Below are 22,167 nucleotides of genomic sequence, written 5' to 3'. Positions count from 1 at the left end.
CTAGGTTACACTACTAATTTTCCAATTACTTAGACAAGGCTCTTAAGGTTGATTCTTACTCTTATATGCATGTATTGAAATGGCATGAACATAATGTTTATGAGGTTAACTTGAATTTTGTTGAGTTGCAGGCTAGGAATCCAAATGCAGATTTAGCACATTATTTTGATTTAATAGGAGGAACTAGCACTGGTGGACTCATAATAGCTATGTTAGCCACCCCAAGTCCTCATGACCCTAGTCGTGGTGCCTTTACTCTTGCACAAATTGTAGACTTCTGCAAACAAAATGGCCCTCATAGATTCAATGAATCTAGGTATAATAATAACATTAATTAATATTCTCATAACGTCATTAATATTAACAATTGACAGCAACAAATAATAACGTGATTTCGTTTGTGTTTCTGATGATGAAACAACCAACATGCAGACCTAGAAATGATTCCCTATTCGATGGAGAGTTTTTACATAACATAACTCTTGAACTGTTGAAGGATACACGCTTAATCAAACATTGACCAATGTTGTTGTCCCAACTTTCGACATGAAGACAGAAAAGTTGATTATATTCTCAAACTATAAGATTAGCAACATATGCATTTATTAATTTCTTGATACAATAAAATTGAAACACGAATTAATATAATGTTTGGGTGATGCAGCTTGAGAATGCTTCGTACTTAAATGCGTTCTTTTCGAATATATGCATATCGACTTTCAATCCTTTCTCATTGATTGGTACACACCTATAAATCTCATTGACCCCCCAATCCTTTCTCTCACCTCACACTTCTAATCAAACATTTAACCTCACTTTTTCTCAACCTTTCTCTGCAACTACCCTTCTCCCCTCTGTTACATTTACATTCCCTCTTCCTAACACTCTCTCACACACTAATCCAAGTTGTTATTCCATATTTACACTAAGAATTAGTCTCACTCGTGCAAAACAAGTCACCAAACCCAAATTTCACGCAACCCATATGCTAAAATAAAATAGCTATAACTATAACACAATTGCAAAATTTAAAAAACTCACCAGAGGAGTGTCGTTCTCCCTCGGGGTTTGCCCTAACAACGAAGAGAGTGACAATGAGTTCCTAAAACGATGCATGAACACAGATTCTACACCCAGTACACCAATGGCGCGATCAACACCTGATAAAAATGTGTTTTCATAAAAATAAGGCAAAGTAGAAACGAAGCCGAGAAGAAAAGGAGGGGAGAGGGAACGTGATACCTGAAAACGGAAGCCCTAAAACGAAGGAGCAAAGGGCACACACACTATTGAAAACGAGAGTGCACTGAAGGAGCGAGCAAAGACCTAGACGTCAGATTGAAGGAGAACCGCCGAAGGAGCCCTAACGCACTGATGAATAGAGGAGAAGGAGCCCTAACGCTGATGAAACGGAGGAGAAGAGCCCTAACCACTATTGAAACGGAGGAGCAACATGAATGAAACGGAGGAGCAGCGTGAACGAAACGGAGGAACAACGCGAATGAAACCGAGAAGCAGCGCTAAGTAATGATGAAGTGAACGTCAAATTGCAAGAGTATTCCTCCTAGTAACGCGAACACAAAAATTTTGTTAATCATCATAATAGATAACGCTCGTTAAAAAAAGCGCTATCTATTTGGTTTTCATAGATAGCGCCTTTCTAAACAAGAGCTATCTATTGATATATTTCAAATTATTAATTAAAAAAATAATATTAAATAGTTATAGATAGTGTTTATTTGAAAAAGTGTTATCTATTGTCATGATTATAGATAATGCTTATTTGAAAAAACGTTATCTATTGAGAGTTATTTATAGCCAGTTTTGTAGTAGTGAATATATGAGAATATTGAACAAATTAAAAGATAAATTCTATTATTTTGAATATTATCTTCCATAATATAATTTGTCATGTGAAACAAGAAAAGATACTTTAATTTATTTGCAATAGTATATTTACAATTTTATTATTATATAACTTTATCTTTCAATGAATTAACATTTAATAATATATTCTCTCTTTGTTAATGTTAACAATTTAATTGATAAACCAAGAAGCCCAATTCATAAAATGGTGAAAATACCGCAAGTATGTAACTAAGCAATAGAATATTCATCATTACGGTAAGAAAATATAGTATAGCACAACGAAAAAGACAACCTAATTTATATTTCCACTTTTCGTTTGTTCCATATAGAATAATACACTTGAAGAGATCATTCCCACTTTTTCTCTCTCTCAAATCACTCTGATCTAGAGAAAAATAAAATTATGAAATTCATATAGACTTCTGTGTAGCCTATATTCCCAACACAAAGCCCAATTGCTAGCACAGTTATCATTCAGCTCATGTATAAATATTTATAATCATTTCCAACAAACACCAACTTAAACCATCTGCAGAATTTTGACATTCCCTGTGGAGTTTGCAGCAATTAAGGTTGTCGACTGACCACGCCAACAAACAGAAGTGATGAACTCAGAAGGATCATTCGCTTCATCCACAGGCAATTGGTCACTACTATAAAATTTGAAGGACAATGCTGGCATGGGGAAAGCCTTGTGATATATGAACACCTAATTAAGATAGAGAAAAACCATTAATACAAAATTCAAGAAAAATGCGTTAGTATAAAGCTAGTAGTGAAATTAATTGAATAAATTTTCATTTCTCATAATAATTCCTATATTTTAACATCTTAAGTTATAATATAATCTAATAAAAATGTATGACAAAGCAATGTTCTAACGACAACTTTGGAAAAATACAATAAAAGGAACTCATTAAATGACAAATTATAAACCAAGCTAAGGGACAAATGAAATGCCTCGTTTGTCTCAGAACCAGTAGCAATGTAACCGTCTGATACAGACAACCCCACGAAGTTCTGCAATAAAAGGAACATAAATAGTAGTTATATACCATTCTTCAGATATACCAGATATAGTTGTGAAGAACGTACCTTAATATTCTTGTGACCGGTGAATGATTGAAGCGGTGAATCTATAACACGAGAAGCAGAATTGGACAAATCCCAAAGCTTCAAAGTGTTATCTGTTGATGCAGAGACGAGGCTGATGGAGTCTACAAACTTGATGTAGCTCACTGTCCTATTATGTCCAACTAATGTACAAAGAGGCTCTTTTATGTTGCGAAGATCATAGTAATATATCTGATGATCTGCTGAACCAAATGCAAGGAAATGCGCAAAATCAAGGGGAAACTGAACACAACACACGTTTGCCTTTGTTTTGATGGTACCAACACTAACTCCCTACATTAACAATACAAATGAGGAGACCACTCATCATACATATATAGTCAAACACTATTAAGAAATAGCTCTAAGCTGAGATGATATCGGACAAAGAATTTCAGTATTAGGCAATAGAAGATAAATAAAAGAATGAGAAAGAATCACATGTTAAAAAGAATATGACGGGATTTCTTTGCTTAAAAATGCTTGTTTGTATTATGTTATTCTCAATTTTTAAGTAGGTAGCATAAAATCATTTTACATTAATATGGGAGATTGCAAGAGATATGCAATAAAAGAATGGATTAATACCATTCTTTATCCAAAACCTTAAGACAATGGGTTAATGGGTCTTTCATCTTTATATAGTGCTTTACTTTCTCATTTTTATCCAATGTGAGGCTTAGACTTACACTTAGATTCCCAACAATCTCCATCTCAAGGGTGAGTTACACATAGGTACAATCCCCCTCCAGCGGAAACATTCCCAACCAACAACAACCACGAGTAGTCCTTTCCAACAGTAGTTCATCTTAATGGGACTTGCTTACCTGAATACCCTTTGCCAGTAAGACTTTCGGTGTAAGGATAATTATACTTGTCTGAGTCAGTCACCAAGACAAACAATCGGATACCACTATTGGGTCACCAAGACAAACATGCTTATGGCCTGAAGAAGAAGACAAGTGACCAATGTTTCTTATTATAAAACAGACTATCACTAGATGATTTCATCATATGATCTAATGGTCCTATAGACACTAAGAGAAGAGGTCTATTGAGAGCATCTTGTAGGTTATATTATTGAAAAAAGTTTGAAAGGGTGGAACAGAGGAATATAAAACTGCATAGATATATTTTATTAAGGAGTGTTATCACTTTTATAAAGCAAATAACTGAACATAAATGCATGAAAATATTGGCATCTATAACCACTAATAGAGTAGTGCTCCTAGTGCCTAGAAAATAGAAAATAAATCCTACCGGTCACAATGAATTGTATTTTCCTTAAAAATAGCATAACATATTATTTTAATTTGTTAATTTGCAATAGTCATCAATTAACACTCGTCCTTGACTTTGGAACCGCAAACTCCAAGCTTTTGTCTCAAGAACTCAAATCTAGATTTTGGACGTGCCTTGGTTAGGATATCAGCCACTTGATTTTCTGTTTTACAGTAAACTAGTTTCACTTGTCCTTCTCTTTGAACTTTTCTTAAAAAGAAAAGTTTTATCTTAAAATACTTTATTTTGCCATGAAAAACTAGATTATTGGCAAATGAAATTGTAGCTTGATTATCCACAAAAATCTTTGTGATATCTTCTTGTTCTATGTGTGAATTAGTCATGATTTTCCTTATCCAGACAGTTTGATTTATAGCAGCAGTAGTAGCGACATATTCTACTTCTGCTGTTGGTTGGGCTATAATTTCTTGGTTTTTGGAACACCGTGAAAAAACTCCAAAACCAAGAGAGAAACAGTAACCAAAAGTGCTTCTCATATCATCAACACATCCTGCCCAATCACTATCTGAATAACCATGAAAACTTAAGATTTCAACTTTGTTCAACCATATACCATAATTAATTGTGCCTTTAACATATCTAAGAATTTTTTTTGCTGCTTGAAAATGAACTTCACTAGCACAATGCATGTACCTTGATAACTAACTCACTAAATGCATAATATCTGGTCAGGTGGCAGGTAAATAGATTAAGCATCCTATTAAGGATCTAAACAACTTTTCATCAACCTTTTCAACTCCATCTTCTCTGCAAAATTTTTTTTTCTGTTTCATTGGAGTTGCAGCTGACTTACACTCTTCCATGTTGAACTTCATAAGTACTTCCTTTGCATACTTTTCTTGGCACACAAATATTTCATTTTTCTTTTGTTGCACTTGCATACCAAGAAAAAATGTCATCTTCCCAAGGTCTGTAATTTCAAAGACATTTTCCATTTCTTTTTTAAACTTGTCAATCATCTCCTTACAATTTCCTGTAATAAATAAGTCATCAACATATAGAGATATCATAAGTATATCTTCATTCACCTTTTTAATATATAAGGTATACTCACTTAGACTTTTCACAAAGCCTAAGCTCATTAAATGTGCATCAATTCTACTACACCAAGACCTTGGTGCTTGTTTTAAACCATATAATGCCTTTTTCAGTAGATAAACCTTGTCTTCTTGTCCTTGAAGAGCAAACCCTTTTGACTATTCCACTAAAATTTCTTCCTCCAAATATCTATTCAAAAAGGCTGATTTTACAGTCAATTGATGTATAAGCCATCATTTTTGTGCGGTTAGTGCTAGTAGCAACCTTATTGTGTCTAGCTTGGCAACTGAGGCAAATGTTTCAGAGAAATCTACCCCAAACATAAGAATATCCCTTGACAATAAGTCTTGCCTTGTACTTGTTCACAGAACCATCAAGATTGAACTTGGTTCTATAAACCCACTTTACTCCAATGGCCTTTTTATGACCAGGTTTATCCACCAACTCCCACATATGATTTTTTTCAATCATTTTGAGCTTCTCTTCCATAGAATTTATCCACCTCTTGTTAGTCACAACCTCTTCATATCCACTAGGTTCCATGATCGCAACAATACACCTTTGATAGATATCAGAAAGCAATCTCGTTCCTTTGACAGATTTGTCATCCACATCTTCATTCTCCTCCTACAATCCAAGCTCATTGTTGTTTTTCCAGCTCAAACAATCAAATTGTCCAAGGTATTTGTTGCCTTTCCAGCTCCAAATATCAAACTCCAAAAATTTCACATCCCTACTAACAATGACTTTGTTGTTGTGTGGGAGGTAGATCCTGTAGGCCTTTGAAATCAAGCTATAGCCTACAAATATTCCAAGTTCCGCTTTTTTGTCCAATTTGTCTCTCTTAATATGAGGAATATAAGAGAAACACTAGCAACCAAATATCTTTAAATTAAATAGCTCAGGTTTGTAACCGTACCATGCTTTAAAAGGCATTCTTTGTTGTACAGCTCTTGTTGGAAGTCTATTGAGTAAAAATATTGTCATATTTACAGCTTCTACCTAGAATTTTTCAGGCAACTCTTTGTCATGAAGTAAGCACCTAGCCATCTCCATAATCGTCCTATTTTTCCTTTCAGCAATACCATTTTGCTAAGGTGAATAAGGGGTTGTAAACTGGTGTTATATACCTGTATCTTGACAAAACTTGTTAAATTTTTTGGAAGTATATTCAGTTCCATTGTCGGATCTGATCATCTGCATTTTGCACTTGGTTTAATTTTCCACCAAAGTTTTAAACTTCCAAAAAATGTCAGCAACTTCATATTTAAACTTCATAAAATATATCCAAAACATTCTTGTCATGTCATTAATGAAAACAATATAATACTTACTACCATTCAATGATGGTGTGCTCATAGGACCTCCAACATTTATATGTATCAATTGTAGATTTCGTATAGCCCTCCAAGCCTTGTTTTGTGGAAATGGGAGCCTTGTTTACTTTCCATATTGACAAGCAATGCATGTAGAAAATGCTTTTTCTATATCAGGTAAGCCTCTGACCATGTTATTCTTCTTCATGAATATTAAAGCATTGTGGTGAAAATGGCCCAACCTTTTATGCCAAAGTATTGTACTTTGACATCTTTGTGCACTGCAACTTTTTCTTTACTCATGAAGTCCAAAACAAAGCTTTTTCCTTTCATTCTAACTTTAAATACTTCCTTGTCTGTTGAATCTTTAATCATGAATTTTTTATCTTCAAACAAACCCTTATAACCTTTTTCAACTAATTAAGGAACACTCAACAGGTTTTGATTAATTTCTGGAACATATAAAACATTTGAAATCAGTTTCAAACTTCTTTGACCTTCAATTTCCACTATTCCTTTACCTTTTACTATAATATATGCTCCATTACCTACTCTAACTTTAGAAAGTACAGTTTTGTCAAGTTCTTTAAAGAGTTCTCAATCATAACTCATGTGGTTTGTGCAACCACTGTCTATTAGCCAACTTTCTGTGGAGCTATTGGTAGCGAAGCATGTAACAACAAACAATTGTTCCTCTTGTGGTTGATCCTCAACAACCTTAACATCTCCTTGTTGTTGATGAGACTTGCAAATCTTTTCCACGTGCCCTAGTTTCCCACACTTATGACACGTTGCGTCCGGTCTCCACGAGCACCTTTTTTGTGGATGATTGGTTTTCTTACAATGAGGACAAGGTGGAAAAACTTGAGTATTATTACTCTTGTTGTTGATCTTGTTTAATCTTCTAGGTCTAGTATCATTGTTCTGCTTCTTCTTGTGTTTGTTGTCATTGCTTTGGAATTTGACTTGAAAAACACCCTCCACAGATCCTTCTTGCCTTATAAGTCTTCTTTGCTCTTGGTCATGTAAGGCATGTGACAGCTTTGCCAAAGTGATCTTAGATAGATCCTTTGTGTTCTCTAAGGTAGTTATAGAAGCTTCATATCTTTCTAGTACTGATACAAGAATTTTTTCAACAATTCTTGATTAGAAAAACGGTGTCAAGCAACGTATTTGAGTACTCTTTGATGGTGTCAGATTCTTTCATTCGTTGCAGCTCAAATTCTCATTAAATTCAATACTTGCAATCTTCTAATTCTCTCATCTCATGCATATTCTTCCTTCAAGTAATCCCAAATTGCTTTTGTTGTGTTGTGAGACATGATCCTGGTGAAAATTAGTTTTGAAACACCAGAAAATAAACATGCCTTTGCCTTTGCTTTCCTGGTGTTTTTGTCCTTGTAGTTTTTCATCTGGGTTATACCGGGATTGTCGGGCAGTGAAGCAATATCGCAATCCTCCTCCACTACTTCCCAAGGATCCAAAGCCTCTAGGAAGTTTTACATTTTTATGGCCGAGAGATCATAGCTACCTCCATCAAAGATAGGAGGAGCAACTTGAGAGAAACTTGTTTCAACATCTATTTTTCAAGTCCCGTAAGATGTAGCTCTTGATACCAATTTGTAGGTTATTATATTGAAAAAAGTTTGAGAGAGTGGAATAGAAAAATATAAAACTGCATAGATATATTTTATTGAGGAGTGCTATCGTTTTTATAAAACAAATAACTGAACATAAATACACGAAAATATTGACATCTATAACCACTAGAGACTAGTACTCCTAGTGCTTAGAAAATAACAAATAAATCCTACTATGACTTTTATTTTCCTAAAAAATACCATAACACATATTATTTTAATTTGTTAATTTTCAATACTGATCAATCAACACATCTTCTGTATATTAATACTAGACAGTCTGGTAAGACGATGTAGAAATTTTTGATAAGATTTTATTGAATTATTCTTCACAAACACAGATCATTAAAAAAAAATGCCGACCTGATTGATAGTCCACAGCTTAACAGAACCGTCATCACTTGCGCTTGCTAGTAATGTGGGGTCTGCTGAAGAGAAATCAATAGACCATGCCCTTTGATTATGCTCCCTCATCTCAGACTGCACTTGACTTGTTGTCACATCCCATAGCTGAAACAACTAAGTTGACAATAAATTCTACGGAAATCATAGACAAACAACGTTTGACAATAAATTATCATATAATCCAAGACCACCACATTCTAGTATCCATGTAATAGTTTTTGTGATGTTATTCAACCTACCTGTACAACACCTTCAAAGTTACTTGAAGCAATTTGACTTTTGACGTAAGTATTCCAGCAAGTACTACTCAATGTTGATCTGCTAACCATCTCCACCACTGGGTATTGGATATCAAGATCCTCATTTATGGTTGAGTCATATTCAAACACTTTAATCTTCTTATTCACTCCTGCAGTGGCAAAAAACTCTGCATCACGATCAAAACTGACTGAGCATACCAGGTTGGAAGAGTGCAAAAGATCCCCTTGTTTCAGCTCAGCCTTAACCTTTAACCTACTGAAAGATAGGTACTTTTGCAAACCCTCAAGGAAAGGATTTGTCCAAGGAATTTTTCCTTCCCTGAATTCTTCTTTTGATGCTACTTTACTGACACAACTCCTTTCAGTGACAACAAAAGACCCTCTTCCATTACCAGATACAGGTGTATGTTCAACCACATGTTTCCCTGAGGAATACGATGATTTTGATCGTGTCAAAAAGTATGCATTTTCTAGTTTCTTGAAGTTCTTCAAAAACTGTGGACTCTTGGAAAGTCTACTTTCCTCATTTTTCTGATCATCACATTCTGCAGTGTCATCAACACACGTCTCAGTTCTGACTCGTTTTCTGGTTCTTGGACTGGTAGAATTCTCATCATTATCAACAACTACAGTGGATGTTGAACAATCATCACTCGCTAATGCAGTGCCAGATATCTCCATAAATTCAGTTTTCTGCTTGGTCACTTCTGCAATGTCTGAACACAGAAATGTAATAGAATGTTGCAACTTCTCAGCAGCTTCCACTTTTTTCTGCTGAATCAACAGAAGAAATTCTAGCAACAACTCCTGGTTATGTATCCTTTCTCTGAGTTGTACGGTTGCTTCACACTCTTCTACATCATGTCTTGGTTTGTTAAGAAATTCACTCTGCAACAAATCCCTGTAAGAAATAATGTTAATTTAGAATCAATCGCAAAAGTTTACACCAAAATTGATAAGACTTTGGATTTTCAAAGGATGAAAATTGTCATCTGATTTGGATTATTTGTACAGTTACTTCAGACACAACACAATCATGTGTCTTTATAATTTTAGTGGAGTGTGATTTTCACTATCTTTGATGGAAAAGAGAAATTGAGTATATTAAAATGAAACAAAAAAAAAATTAGGTCACACAAATGAAAATAAAATAAAAGTTAAAATGTTTTTTATCGAAAAAAAAAACATATATTCTTCATATATTCTTATAATGTTTTTGTGTTCTTATATTCATGAATTATAATTTAAACATGAGACATTTACTGTACATTGTAGTAAAGACGAGATTTAGTTCATTGGTTATGATTTGATAAAGATAATGAACTAAATGATTAGGGTAAGGATAAATTCATGATTTATACAAATAAATTTTATAATTACAGACAAAAATAAATCTATTAATAAAATCATATTTTATCGATTAATTATAAAATTTGAATTCCTTAAAGAAATATTTACTGGTAATACAGGAAACCACTTAAAATCACTATTAATTCTATAAAAAAAAGGTATCTTACAAATAAATACTTTACACGTTTTTTCTATAAGATTCTTATGTACCCAAACCAATGTTTAATTCACTTATATATTGTAAATATATCATAATATGAAAAAAATTATTTTAACTAATTTTACAAAGACATAATTGAAATATTTCTTAATATGCAACATATAATTATTCCATCCCACATATGTGAAGGAAATATATTTTGTATATATAATTAGGATATGAAGATTCATATATAACGGTCATATTTTAAAGTGCATATAGGATGCTGAACTATGAATATACAAATTCGGAAAATTTGTAATCCTTCACTTTATCAAGTTAGAATGTCAAGTTTTATTATCTATTCTCTTTGTGGGGTTATTCACTTTATTTATGTTTTTATTAAAAAGTAATAATTAAGTACTTGTGTGTTTAGTTTTAGAACGAGATTAAAATGAAATAATTAGCTTTGTATACTCATTATTTTAATTCATTTGATTAAATTGGAATCATTTAAAAGTGTCTTAAAAGGAGAATTATTAAGAAAGTGAACTTTAAATCTAATTCAAACTCATAAAACAGTTTGTAAGGTGAGATTTGCATTTCACTTTGATCTTATCTAATGTAGAACTTCCAACCAGAATTAAACATAATATATATTTGCAGTGAATTATTGAAAATAGTAAAATGTAAATCCACTTATTAAAATAAGTATAAAGTGTCTACTTTTCATTCAAGTTCTATTTTTTTCTTTTTTGTATATAATCGGTCATCGAATCATCTCTATTACTGAGTGAAAAAGTCTCAAAATCTATTCAACCTCTTTTCCTAAAGTCAACCTTTTACTTCATTCAACTTAGTTCCACTCATTTTAAGTTGTTTTAATTCCTTTCTTGCATGGGAATATTTTAATTGTTTTTCTTTTTTGTGTTGTCTTACAAGGATATGGTGGTAGTTCTAGATTCATTATTTAGAATTAGTTAGTTTTTAAAATATTTTTCTCCTTGTTAAATTCTTACTTATATAATTTCATTTACTCTATCTTGTTCAGTCAATTCTTGCTATAATTCATAACTATTTTATTTTATAGTTTCCTTATGCGTTGAAATTCCTTATAATTCCTTATGTGTTAGGAAGAAATTCCTTTTTAACTTGAAGTGTAATGTGAAGAATTGAGTTTTAAGAGTTCATCATTAATTATAAAAGTAGAAGGGAAATTTGAGCATTGACCTTATTCACCTCCAAAAGTTGAGAGTAATTAAATGAGGAAAAAAATTTAACTGTTCTAACTCTATTTTTTGAATTAATGTTTTTGTTATTTGCTAAATTTTTTATTAGATATGTCATTTTTCCTAGCAAGGTTTCTATGATGATGGAGTTAGATTAAACTACAAAAGAAAAATAAATAAGAGATGGCCTAAATGATGAACATGATAGATATAAAGTGATGAGTACATGGATAGAATGATTTTTATTAGCTTTAAATAAATATAAATGTTTGTTTGCAGAATAAAAATTAATTTGATTCTGACTTTTACCTCATAACTTATTTTTTATTATATTTTCCTTCATATTTAAAATAGATACAAAATAGTAATTTTTGTATTTATGTCTATTAAGCATAATAAATATGAGATATAGACATTGGTATGGATAGACAAATTATCCCAAATCCAATTAATAATATATATATATATATATATATATATATATATATATATATATATATATATATATATATATATGAACTTAGTCCAAATCTAAATCTAAATTTAAGATTTTAAATCTAATAAATTTATTTGATTTTGAATTTTAAAAATTCAAATCTTATTCCATTTAATTTGGATTTGAATTAGATTTAAATTGAATTATTTTTTGGATTTTGAAAATTCAAAATCAAAGTATGTTTAAGGTCTCTAACTAAGTTAGACCGAGTCATTCCTAGTATGAGGGTTAACCTTAGTCATTGTCGATCAAGATTCAAGTCAAGTAGTTCTTGAATGAGGGTCGTGTTGAGTCATCCCTGAATAAGCTTACCGTGATGAAAATTCAACTAAGACATCCTTGCCCCGAAAGTTAGACCGAATCATCCTTGTTTGAGGACTGAGTCGACTTGTCTCTGGTCGAAATTCAACACAGGTGGTCCTTAACTGAAATTTCGTCGAGTTTGCCCATGTCAGAAATTCAAATAAGTCGACTCTGGAGGAATTCGGCCAAGTCAATGATGGGTGAAATTTGGCCGAGTCTGCACCGACCAAAATTTGGTTGAGTTAGCTTAACTACAAATTCGGCCAAGTCGACACCAACCAAAATTCGATTGAGATTTCTCGACCAGAAATTATGTCGAGTCAACTTTAAATGAATTTGGTGTAGTCGGTATTAGCTAAAATTCGATCGAGTCTATACTGACCAAAATTTGATTAAGTCAATCCTAATAAAAATTCAATCGAATCAATCTTGATTGATCAAAATTCGACCGAATCAACCCTAACTGAAATTCAATTAATTTGACACTTCTCGAAATTCAACTGAATCAACATGACCAAAAATTTAATTGAGTCTATCTCAACCAAAATTTAACCTTGTGGCCTCTGGATGAATGTCCAAAACTGATCTTCAATTGAGTCAATATTGATCGAAATTCTAATTAAAATTCAATCAAGTGAACCCCAGCATAAATTCAACCCATTCAAAACCTTTCAAAATTCCACCGACATGGCATATGAAGAAATTCGGCAATGTCGGAACCAAACGAAAGTTGGATATTGAAAATTTCAATCCGTGATCACCCTTAGCTACGAAACTTTAAAGCAATTTTTTCTTGTTTTTCAAGATCACTCGATTTCACTTTTAGTGCTTTTAGTTCATTTCCTTGAGCACAGTACATAACCATTTTTCCATCATCAGACATAAACGGGCTGTTAAATTTATGTAGTTTTGTCTATTAAAACTTTTCACAAGTGTTTGGTATTTTATTCCATTTGAATGTATCTGTGAAAAGTTTGTTATATTGTTTTAGACCAGTTGAGTGTTTGAGTGAACTCGCTCACTTTATGAACTTTTTTTAGTGAAAAACCTAAAAACTTTTGAGTAAAAACATTTAGGAGAGTGACGAGGAATTTAAACTGTAATAACCCCTAAAATTAAAACTGAACTTTTAATTATTTTATTGTATTTTATGTTTTTTTTATTTTTTTATTTTTAAGAGATAAAATTAAGTTAGAAAAGCGATCTTCTCTGAAACTAATTTCAGAAACGTACTTGTCCATCCCCTTTTCAAACCAGCTCTCAACTCCCCCATTTCCCTCAACCTTCTTTCTCAAATTTTNCTCTCACTGATCCCGTATAAAATTGACTAGGTGTTGTTCCTGAAATCCCGACGCAGAGGGTTCCCAATTCCANCGGTCAATTCCTTCCATCCGACCGGTAAGTGGATTCTCTTCTCATGTTCATCTCAAAACTGCAAACATGCAAATAATCTGATTGCATGTGATCCATTTGGGTTTTTCCCCAAAATTCCAGCCTCATCTAAGTTCTGAATTTGTTTCTTGGTTTCAATTACTGATCTATGGGAGATACTAGGGTCTTNCGGGTTATTCGGTGCNNCAATTTGTCTTTGGGAGCTAGAATTTCTTCATCTCAAGGTAAGGGGAGCTAGTATTGAGTGTATTGCAATTGTTTGATTGTAGAAATGTATCATAGTTATGTGAAATTTTACTGCATGTGTGTAAAGAGGTTATTTTCCGATTGTGGTGTTTGAACTTCGTTCATGTATATGAAACTGTTTGTANTGTGGGATGAGAAATGTACCTTTGATTCATGATGAATGATTGTGTATTAGATTGGATATAATAGATGGAATGCAAAATTTTGAACAATGCTGAATAGAATTCAGCTGTCTAGAATAATAGGTAAAAGATTTAGTGATTTAGGCATTTTAGGCTTAATTAAAGGAACTAGAGTAGCTATAAATTGAATCTGGTAGGATATACTGTTTTGGTCAGTTTAGAACCTTTAGACAAGTCACTTATGACTTATAACAAGTGCCAAATTGGTCTGAATTAACTTGGAATTGGTAAAATCAGAATTAGACCCTTAGGTTCATGAAATGGAAATTTTAGGAGGTAAATCCATGCATATCAGCTAGAGAATTGTGTTAGGATAGATTAGAAACATCTAGACAAGTCTAAAACATCATAGAGGTCGAGTTAGGATCATCCAAAGTTCATAATTTGGCCTAGAACAAATTCTGGGTGTGTGAGTTCCTAAAATCTGCAGAAATTCGCCCTGCAGATTATACAGAGTCGCACAGCGCACTCTGTGCGCTCTGCGAATGATTTTTAGCAGACAAAATTCGCTCAGCGCACCACAGGGTGTGCGCTCAGCGAATTTTCTACGACAGGATGAGTATTTTTGATGTTTTTGACGTTTTGGGAGCTCCGGACGTCCGTTTTGGACATTCTTTAGGTCGTTCTGGGGGTTTTTGACCCTTCCGGATCCATTGGTGAGGGTCTCCAAGCCATTTGAATTACTTAAGTATTGGAAATTAAAGATTATAAAGATAATTGTACTTTCTTTTCTTTTTATTGTGTGCTGATCCATGTATGATTTTTGATTTACCTTGTATGACTTTAATTAGTATGATATGATGAACTGTGAATGGTTAATAACTTAAAATCAGTAAAGAAGAGATGGTATATGTATATAAGTTGATTCAATGATTCAAGTGTTATCTCTAGGTGAGATTTGAGTTGAGTTTCTGGAATGAATATAGGTAGCTCAGTCTTGGGGGTTGCCCTTAAAGCTCTAATGACTATTCAATCTCACTTAGAGAAGAGTAGTTCATGTGGTGAAGAGCAGTAGGGGTCCTAGTCTTGGTTGTCTCCATTGTATATGGGCCAAGGTGAGTGATAACGGATAACCTTGTGTGTGGTAGGGTGAAACCCATTGGCAATGGCTTTGCAAAGCAGTAGAGGCCACCACAAGTGCATGACCCGCCATAGCTCGATATTCATTCCGGGTCCGGACGAGTCTAAGTCTAACACTACTTAATAAAACAACAAACCATAAATTAAATAATTTGTTCTTCCTTGCTTGTTGTATTGTATGTCTCTTTTACTATGTTTAATTGTNATTGACTTGTTTTCATTGAATTCTAGCTTACCCTTGCTTTGTTTGCTGCTATTTCTTGTTTGTGCTTGTTTTCTTTTGCAATGATCATCCAAATTGGATGTGAGCAGATATTTCAGAGGCCCCTCTGGAGCAGGTTTTAGACGTAGCTGATACGGTTGAAGTCCCTGGCACTGCAGTTGAGTAGTCTAGGTTGTTAGTTTTATTTGTATAGTTTAATTCCTTTACTCTTTTCTTCTTTTGAAAGACTCTATGCTGATATGTAGAGCTTATATCATATTTTGGATGACTGTATTATATACACTTCATCTNCTACTACTCTTAACTGCTTTCTATTATTATAATATGTTGCATTCCACTTGATATGAATTATACACATATTTTGGGATGTTACATAAACTCTACAATGTATTTATATATATATTTTTTTTTCTTTTGTTGCTTTCTCAATTTTGTCTAAGATGTTTTCAATTCTCCCATGAACCCAAAGAAGGTCAAGATGAAGTTACAATTGCAAGGACCATCAATTTGATCTTGAAAGATACTTGAAAATAAATCAATAACCCCAAATGGAATATGAAAGATATAAACAAATATTAATAAATCATTTATTAGAAAAAAAAAAAAAAAAAAAAAGAAAACTTCACCGAGAGAGATAGAAGGATAAGAAAATATTTCAAAACTCTTATTCTGAACATACAGGAGATTTTGAAAATTATGGAGAACATACATATAAAGAGATATCATATCAAGCTCAAAAGTTAAAACTACATAACATCATAAATAAAATGTTTATAAAAAAACATGAAAAAGGCTTGAAGCTATAGGATAAATGTTTTGTAATTTTTGTTTTTGGGACTTGCCATTTTTTCTAAATTTTTTATTTGTTTTTTATAATTCTTGTAATTAGAAATTTTTAAAGAAATATTTTTTAAGAGGTTTATTGATTAGTCTTATTAGTGATTAGACCCTTAAGTACAAAGTCCATAATATATAACTTTGTGTAGACTCTTGAAGTCATAATTGCTCATTTAATAATTTTTGAATAATTTTCTTGAATCAGAATTTTCTCTGAGTTCTTAACTAAATTTTTTTCTAAGTCCTTAACTAGAACTTTTTTTGTCCCTATATATGTAAATTTCCTATACAAAGTGACAAATATTTCCCGTCTCATTAATTTCTATTAATTATAGCGTCAATTAAAGTAGATTGGAGTTTCATTTTCTCATCACTTTTGTGTTCTCTTGATCCTTGGATAGAAATTGTAAAAAACAATCTTGCATGAGATTAGTAAGTCACCATTGTTTCTATTACATACTCCTGGTCATGGACATACTTATCATCAATGTCCTAATAAAAAAGTAATACGTGAATAAAGACATGAAGAATTATAATGAACTTAAAGAAAAATTGGAGAAAGAACACAAAAGCAAAAATAAAGAGAACAAGAAGAAGAAAAGGATTTGTTGTAAGAACATAAAAGATGAATTACATTTAAAATCATCATCTAGTAAATTTGTTGAAAAAAAAAAGTCTTTAAATAGAATATTTACTTTATGCATTTGTATTGCTATGGTGTAACAATTGTATTTAATATATTTCACATAGGATAAAAAAAAAACACAACTCTTTTTAAAAAAGTTAGCTTTTAACAATAATGTCGAAAGTTTTGATGTCGTGTGACTTTTAGTATCTGGTAAGTCTATAATTGATATTGAAAGTGACTTTCAACTATACCACTATACACTATTAAATATCAATTCTAGAATTGATGTTGAAAAGTTTATATAGAAAATGTTAAACAGGTTTTCTGTAGTAGTTATTTGATATGAATCATAAAAAACTATAGAAAAATTAACGAGGATGTCACCAAAAGATGATGTATGTGGGATGACTAAAATGAAGAAGGACATTGGGGTTATTTGTGATTGCAAGATACATGTAAGTGTAATATAATATAAGGTTATGTTGTTGTTGTATGTCAGTTTCAATTATGCAAAACCAGAGATTCTTTGGATCAACTTTGTTTTCAACTCATCTCTTTTTTTCTTTATCCTCTAATGAAAATTCAAATATAAATTTAAGTCTTTCAATAAAGACGACAAAGTTAAATACTTTATGAACTAAGATTTATAAATTTATTATTTTAAAGTTTTAATCAGAAAGCATACTTAAAATTTTTAGACACATTTAATATTATTTTTTCTTATTTTTTATTCTTTTTTCTCTTAAAATAATATAAAAATTTATATTTTTACAATTATTTTATTTTTGTATCAAATTAATATAAAAGTATGTTATGGTAATTTTTTATATATAAGTTGTAATCGGGTTTTTCTGGTGTTTTATCTCATTGGAAAATGATATTTTAACACCATTTTTTTGACACTATTTTGACACTGCACAGGTGTCAAAATGTGATTGGACGATTTCAAATTAAAAAAGTTGAGACAGGGGTATGTTTGGAAGAAAAAAACCAAAGTTTTTTTTTTAATTTGAAATTGTCCAACCACATTTTGACACGTGTGCAGTATCAAAATAGTGTGAAAAACCGGTGTTAAAATTTTATTTTCCTATCTCATTCGGTGAATCTCTCTCGAAAGATTCAATACATGGTTGAAGTTCTTTTATCTTGTTTTATCTTGCATGAAGCAAGTTTAGGGGGGAAATGCAGATCGCAAACCTTAAACTATAAACAATCTCAAGAGATCATTTTAATATGTAAAAGGAATGTGTTGAAGAGAATTTACCCTATTGTTGGACGATGACTGGGTTCAGGATGGAGTAACCATAAGCAAAACGAAGCTTCTTTAGGCCACTTTAGAAGTAACTGTGGAGGAAGAACTCTATTTCTTAGGCTTGACATGGTTCTGCTCTTTTCTTCTGTTCTGCTGAGAGGACAGAATAGCTGCTCAGAAGTAAGACGCTAAAGTTAGAATAAATTGAAATAGAAAATCTGCACATAGGATCTTTGAAAACTTTATCTTACAAATATAACAAGAAAAATCAGATAAAATACTCAGAACTAAAGTGTAGAACTCAAAAAAGATTGGACATATTTCTGTTGTGAACCTCAAAAAGTAGAACTCCTAGCTGGAAAATGTCTGAAGCACAGGAACTTACAGCACCAGCAACCTCTTCAGGAGTAGTATACCAACTCAACTCCATCACCTGTTCTTGTTTTATTGCAAGCAATTGCTTCTTTCCTTCTATGTCTTCCATTAATGATGTATGTGGCACAAACACCACTCTTGACAAAGAAGCTATTGAAGTCTTGGCAGGAACAAAATCATCACTTCCCAAACATCTCTGCTGATGTGTGAGTGTTGGAGTTTTAATCTCAGAATCTTCTTCTGGAGTATCAAAGTCAGCATCTGAACAAGTTGCTGGATCCATAGAAGAGGCATGGCTGAAAGATGACATGACAAAGCAAGAGGGCCTCACGTTATGAACAGCATTTCCTTGAGAATGAGCCACATGAACAATTTCTACTATTTGCCTAAATATGTTCAAGCATTCACAGAAATTCACTGATCGTTGAGGATTATCTAACCATTGCCTCAAACTCGTATCACCCATTCTATAGCACAAACAAAAGATTCATCAATACACCCGAAATCTTTATGCTGATCTCTTTCAGCAAACACAACCTTGTCTATTAGGTGTTTGAAGTTAATCCTGTGATAATGCCTCACCGGAAAAGGGGTTTTTTCAGGAGAATAAGGGTCACTAAAACAAGTAAAGGCCCTTGACCTGAAAACCTTATACCCAGAAGAATCCTTCATTTTCGTTCATTATTAATGAAGAGTTGCATGAAGGAAAAGGAACAGGTCCAAGGTGTACACTGTAGTTTGCCCAAGATGTTTCTCACACTTGCACCAACTTCACCATCAGATCATTACTCAAATACATTCCAGTGGTTCCAAGAGTGCCACATAGACACTCTAGAATATAGGCAAATTTCAAGGTTAATTTCTCAGCCTGATGCCACACCATGCATTGACAATTTCCTGCACAGTTACGAGCGTTAATTCACAAACTTCATCAGCATGCAATTCATCCTGATAAATGAAAAGCAATTCAACACAAGTCAAAAAGAAACCTTTACACAAGAAAGAACATTCGAGAATATTACATAACTTAACAAAAAAAAAAAAACATACATTTTTTCTTGAAAATTCTGTCGGATTCCTCAATTATAAGCATCACAATTTTCTCATTGTTTCCAAATATCCAGCAGATGGTAGGGCATAGACGGAGAGAGAGAGTTTATGGACAGCATATTCTGTTTCTAATAGACCCAGATAAATCTTTCAACTAGACCAACAAACTTTCAAAGGATTGTTTATATAAAATGAAAAGAAAACTAGAAGAAACAACACCTACCCATGTGAGAATATCAAAGATAATAATACTTTGAAAACAATTTTTTAGAAAATATTTTTAAATTATTTACGTGTTATTATGTGATTGGTCCAAAATTACTTTACAATCAATCATAATAATAATAATAATAATAATAAACATTATTTTGGACTAATGACCGGATGAAACGTAGATAGTATTAAAATATAATAAAAAATATTGTCAAAATATCATTGTCTTAATATTAATACATATAATCACTTATCTCATTGATTCATAAAATTTAAACAAAATTAACAAAATTAAATATTTTGTATTATTATTGTAATTTATTTCTTATTATAACAAAAGTTAAATATATCGACCAATTATTCATCCTTTGAAATATTATGATACAGTAGCTTTAAAAATTAACATGTTTAAATAATTTAATTTTAACTACATTTTATCACATTAATTATTTCATTATGTTATGTCAAGGTCTCTTGAAGGAAAAAGTCGTGATTTTATAAAATAATGCAATTTCAAGAGTACAATTGCATTAAAATTTACTTTTTCAAAATATTCTATTCTTAATAAACGGTGATTTTATCGAATGAAGAGAATCGTACATAGTTACTGAACGATTTAAAAGAAAACAAGCTTATGTAAATCATCATATTTTAATAATTTTTTAATAATATATAATGTATTACTATTTTATTAAATATGAAAAAGAAAAAGGAAAAGAAAAAAAAATAGTTTTTTTTTTATTGTAACCTAAGTTCAACGTTGGGTCCTCAGTCAGTTAGTTATTAATTTTCTTTGCTATCTTTCAGGTTTGCTTTGTTACGCATAACGAGCATGCGCTCTTGAGGCTATTGGTTATCTTTTCTTTCAACGACGTGGCATTACTATAGCCTCTCCTCTCACCAATGTTCAACAATAAAAAATAACAAAAAATTAAATATTAGTAATTTAATGCACATATTAATTGATTTAATAACCCAAAAAGATTGCTTTATTCGAAGGTATAGCAGTGGAGAATATTTTATTTTATTAAGTTCTTGTGGTATGTGACCAAATACAATGCTAGCTAGGGTGATCAAATTTTGAAAAAATCATAGACTAATGGGACCACCAAGAATGACAAAAATAGTAAAGAAACTTTTTTTTCCATTAATATATCACCATGGGATAAAATGATTGTAAAAAAAATAAAAATTTCATATTTAAAAAATAAAAAGATGTAATCATTTAGATGTTATTTGACACTTCACTATTTTTTTAATTTATTTTTATTTTTGAAAAATTGATACAATTAAGTTTTTGTCATTAACACTATTAAAGAGTATGTCACAACTTTCAATTTTTTTTTTTAATTTTTTAAATATTTTTTAAATGTTTTTATTTTTATTTTTTATTTTTTAATTTCTTTTTGAAACATAAAAAATTTATTATATGTCAAATTGAATTGTGTCACGTGGTAATGGCAGTGTGATGTGACACTAATCATGTTACATGTCAGTATCAGGTCACGTGTCATTGCATTTGTCTCAATTTGGTCCTTATATTTTTTATTTTTTCTTAATTCGTAGAATATTTTTCAAAGCTTCTTGCTTAGAAAGATCGTACAAGCTATTAGTGTGAAAATACATTATTATTCCACAACATAAACTTGAGTTTGACCGAGCTACCCATAAAGGCTATGAAGCCTATATGGAAGTCAACTTTGTGCCTAATGGTCATCTCTCGTAGAATTCTATATAAAGATGCCTTGCAAAAGAAATTAAAGAGATGATGGACGAACGCACAAGGTAGAGCAAGAAAGAATGTGAAGAATAAGAGAGATGAGCAAAGAGGAAGAGAAGAGAAAGGAGAAATATCATTGCATTATTACCTTTATTTCTTTATCCTCAATACATGTCAACATCTAATTTCGTCTGCGTAAGTGAATTCATTTTAAAAATATATAAAAACATGTTTTTAATTAATGGTAAAAAAAGAAAACTGAGAAAGGATGAAATAAATTTTCTTTAAATTTTCAAACTTTAGTTTTAGCATAAAAAAGAATAAAAAAATATAATATTGATAACTTTTTGGCAAGTATACCAAATTGTTACAAGTAATACAGCGATAAAGTTAAGAGTATCGTTCTCCCAAGGAAATTTGTGTTACGTTATTCAATTTAACAGTATTTATCAAAATCAATTTGACAACAAATTATAATCTGATTCAGTGAACTGAAAGTAAGAAATTAA

At 31.7% G+C, this 22,167-nt stretch overlaps 1 protein-coding gene across 1 annotated transcript; it reads right to left on the bottom strand.

Moving 5' to 3' along the window:
- Positions 1-2,147: 2,147 nt before the first annotated feature.
- LOC106777919 (protein SPA1-RELATED 4) lies at positions 2,148-19,867 on the bottom strand. Its single transcript, XM_022778719.1, is given in 9 exon segments — positions 2,148-2,578; positions 2,830-2,889; positions 2,965-3,276; positions 8,642-8,788; positions 8,923-9,844; positions 18,313-18,470; positions 18,635-19,140; positions 19,143-19,623; positions 19,726-19,867. Coding segments are annotated over 8 exon segments (2,499 nt in total). The 5' UTR covers positions 19,348-19,623; positions 19,726-19,867; the 3' UTR covers positions 2,148-2,389.
- Between the last annotated feature and the right edge of the window lie 2,300 nt (positions 19,868-22,167).

This window comes from Vigna radiata, chromosome 2 (assembly GCF_000741045.1).
Source record: "Vigna radiata var. radiata cultivar VC1973A chromosome 2, Vradiata_ver6, whole genome shotgun sequence".
NCBI lineage: Eukaryota > Viridiplantae > Streptophyta > Magnoliopsida > Fabales > Fabaceae > Vigna > Vigna radiata.
Note: the sequence above shows the minus strand (reverse complement) of the source record. Positions and strands in the feature narration are given on the sequence as shown.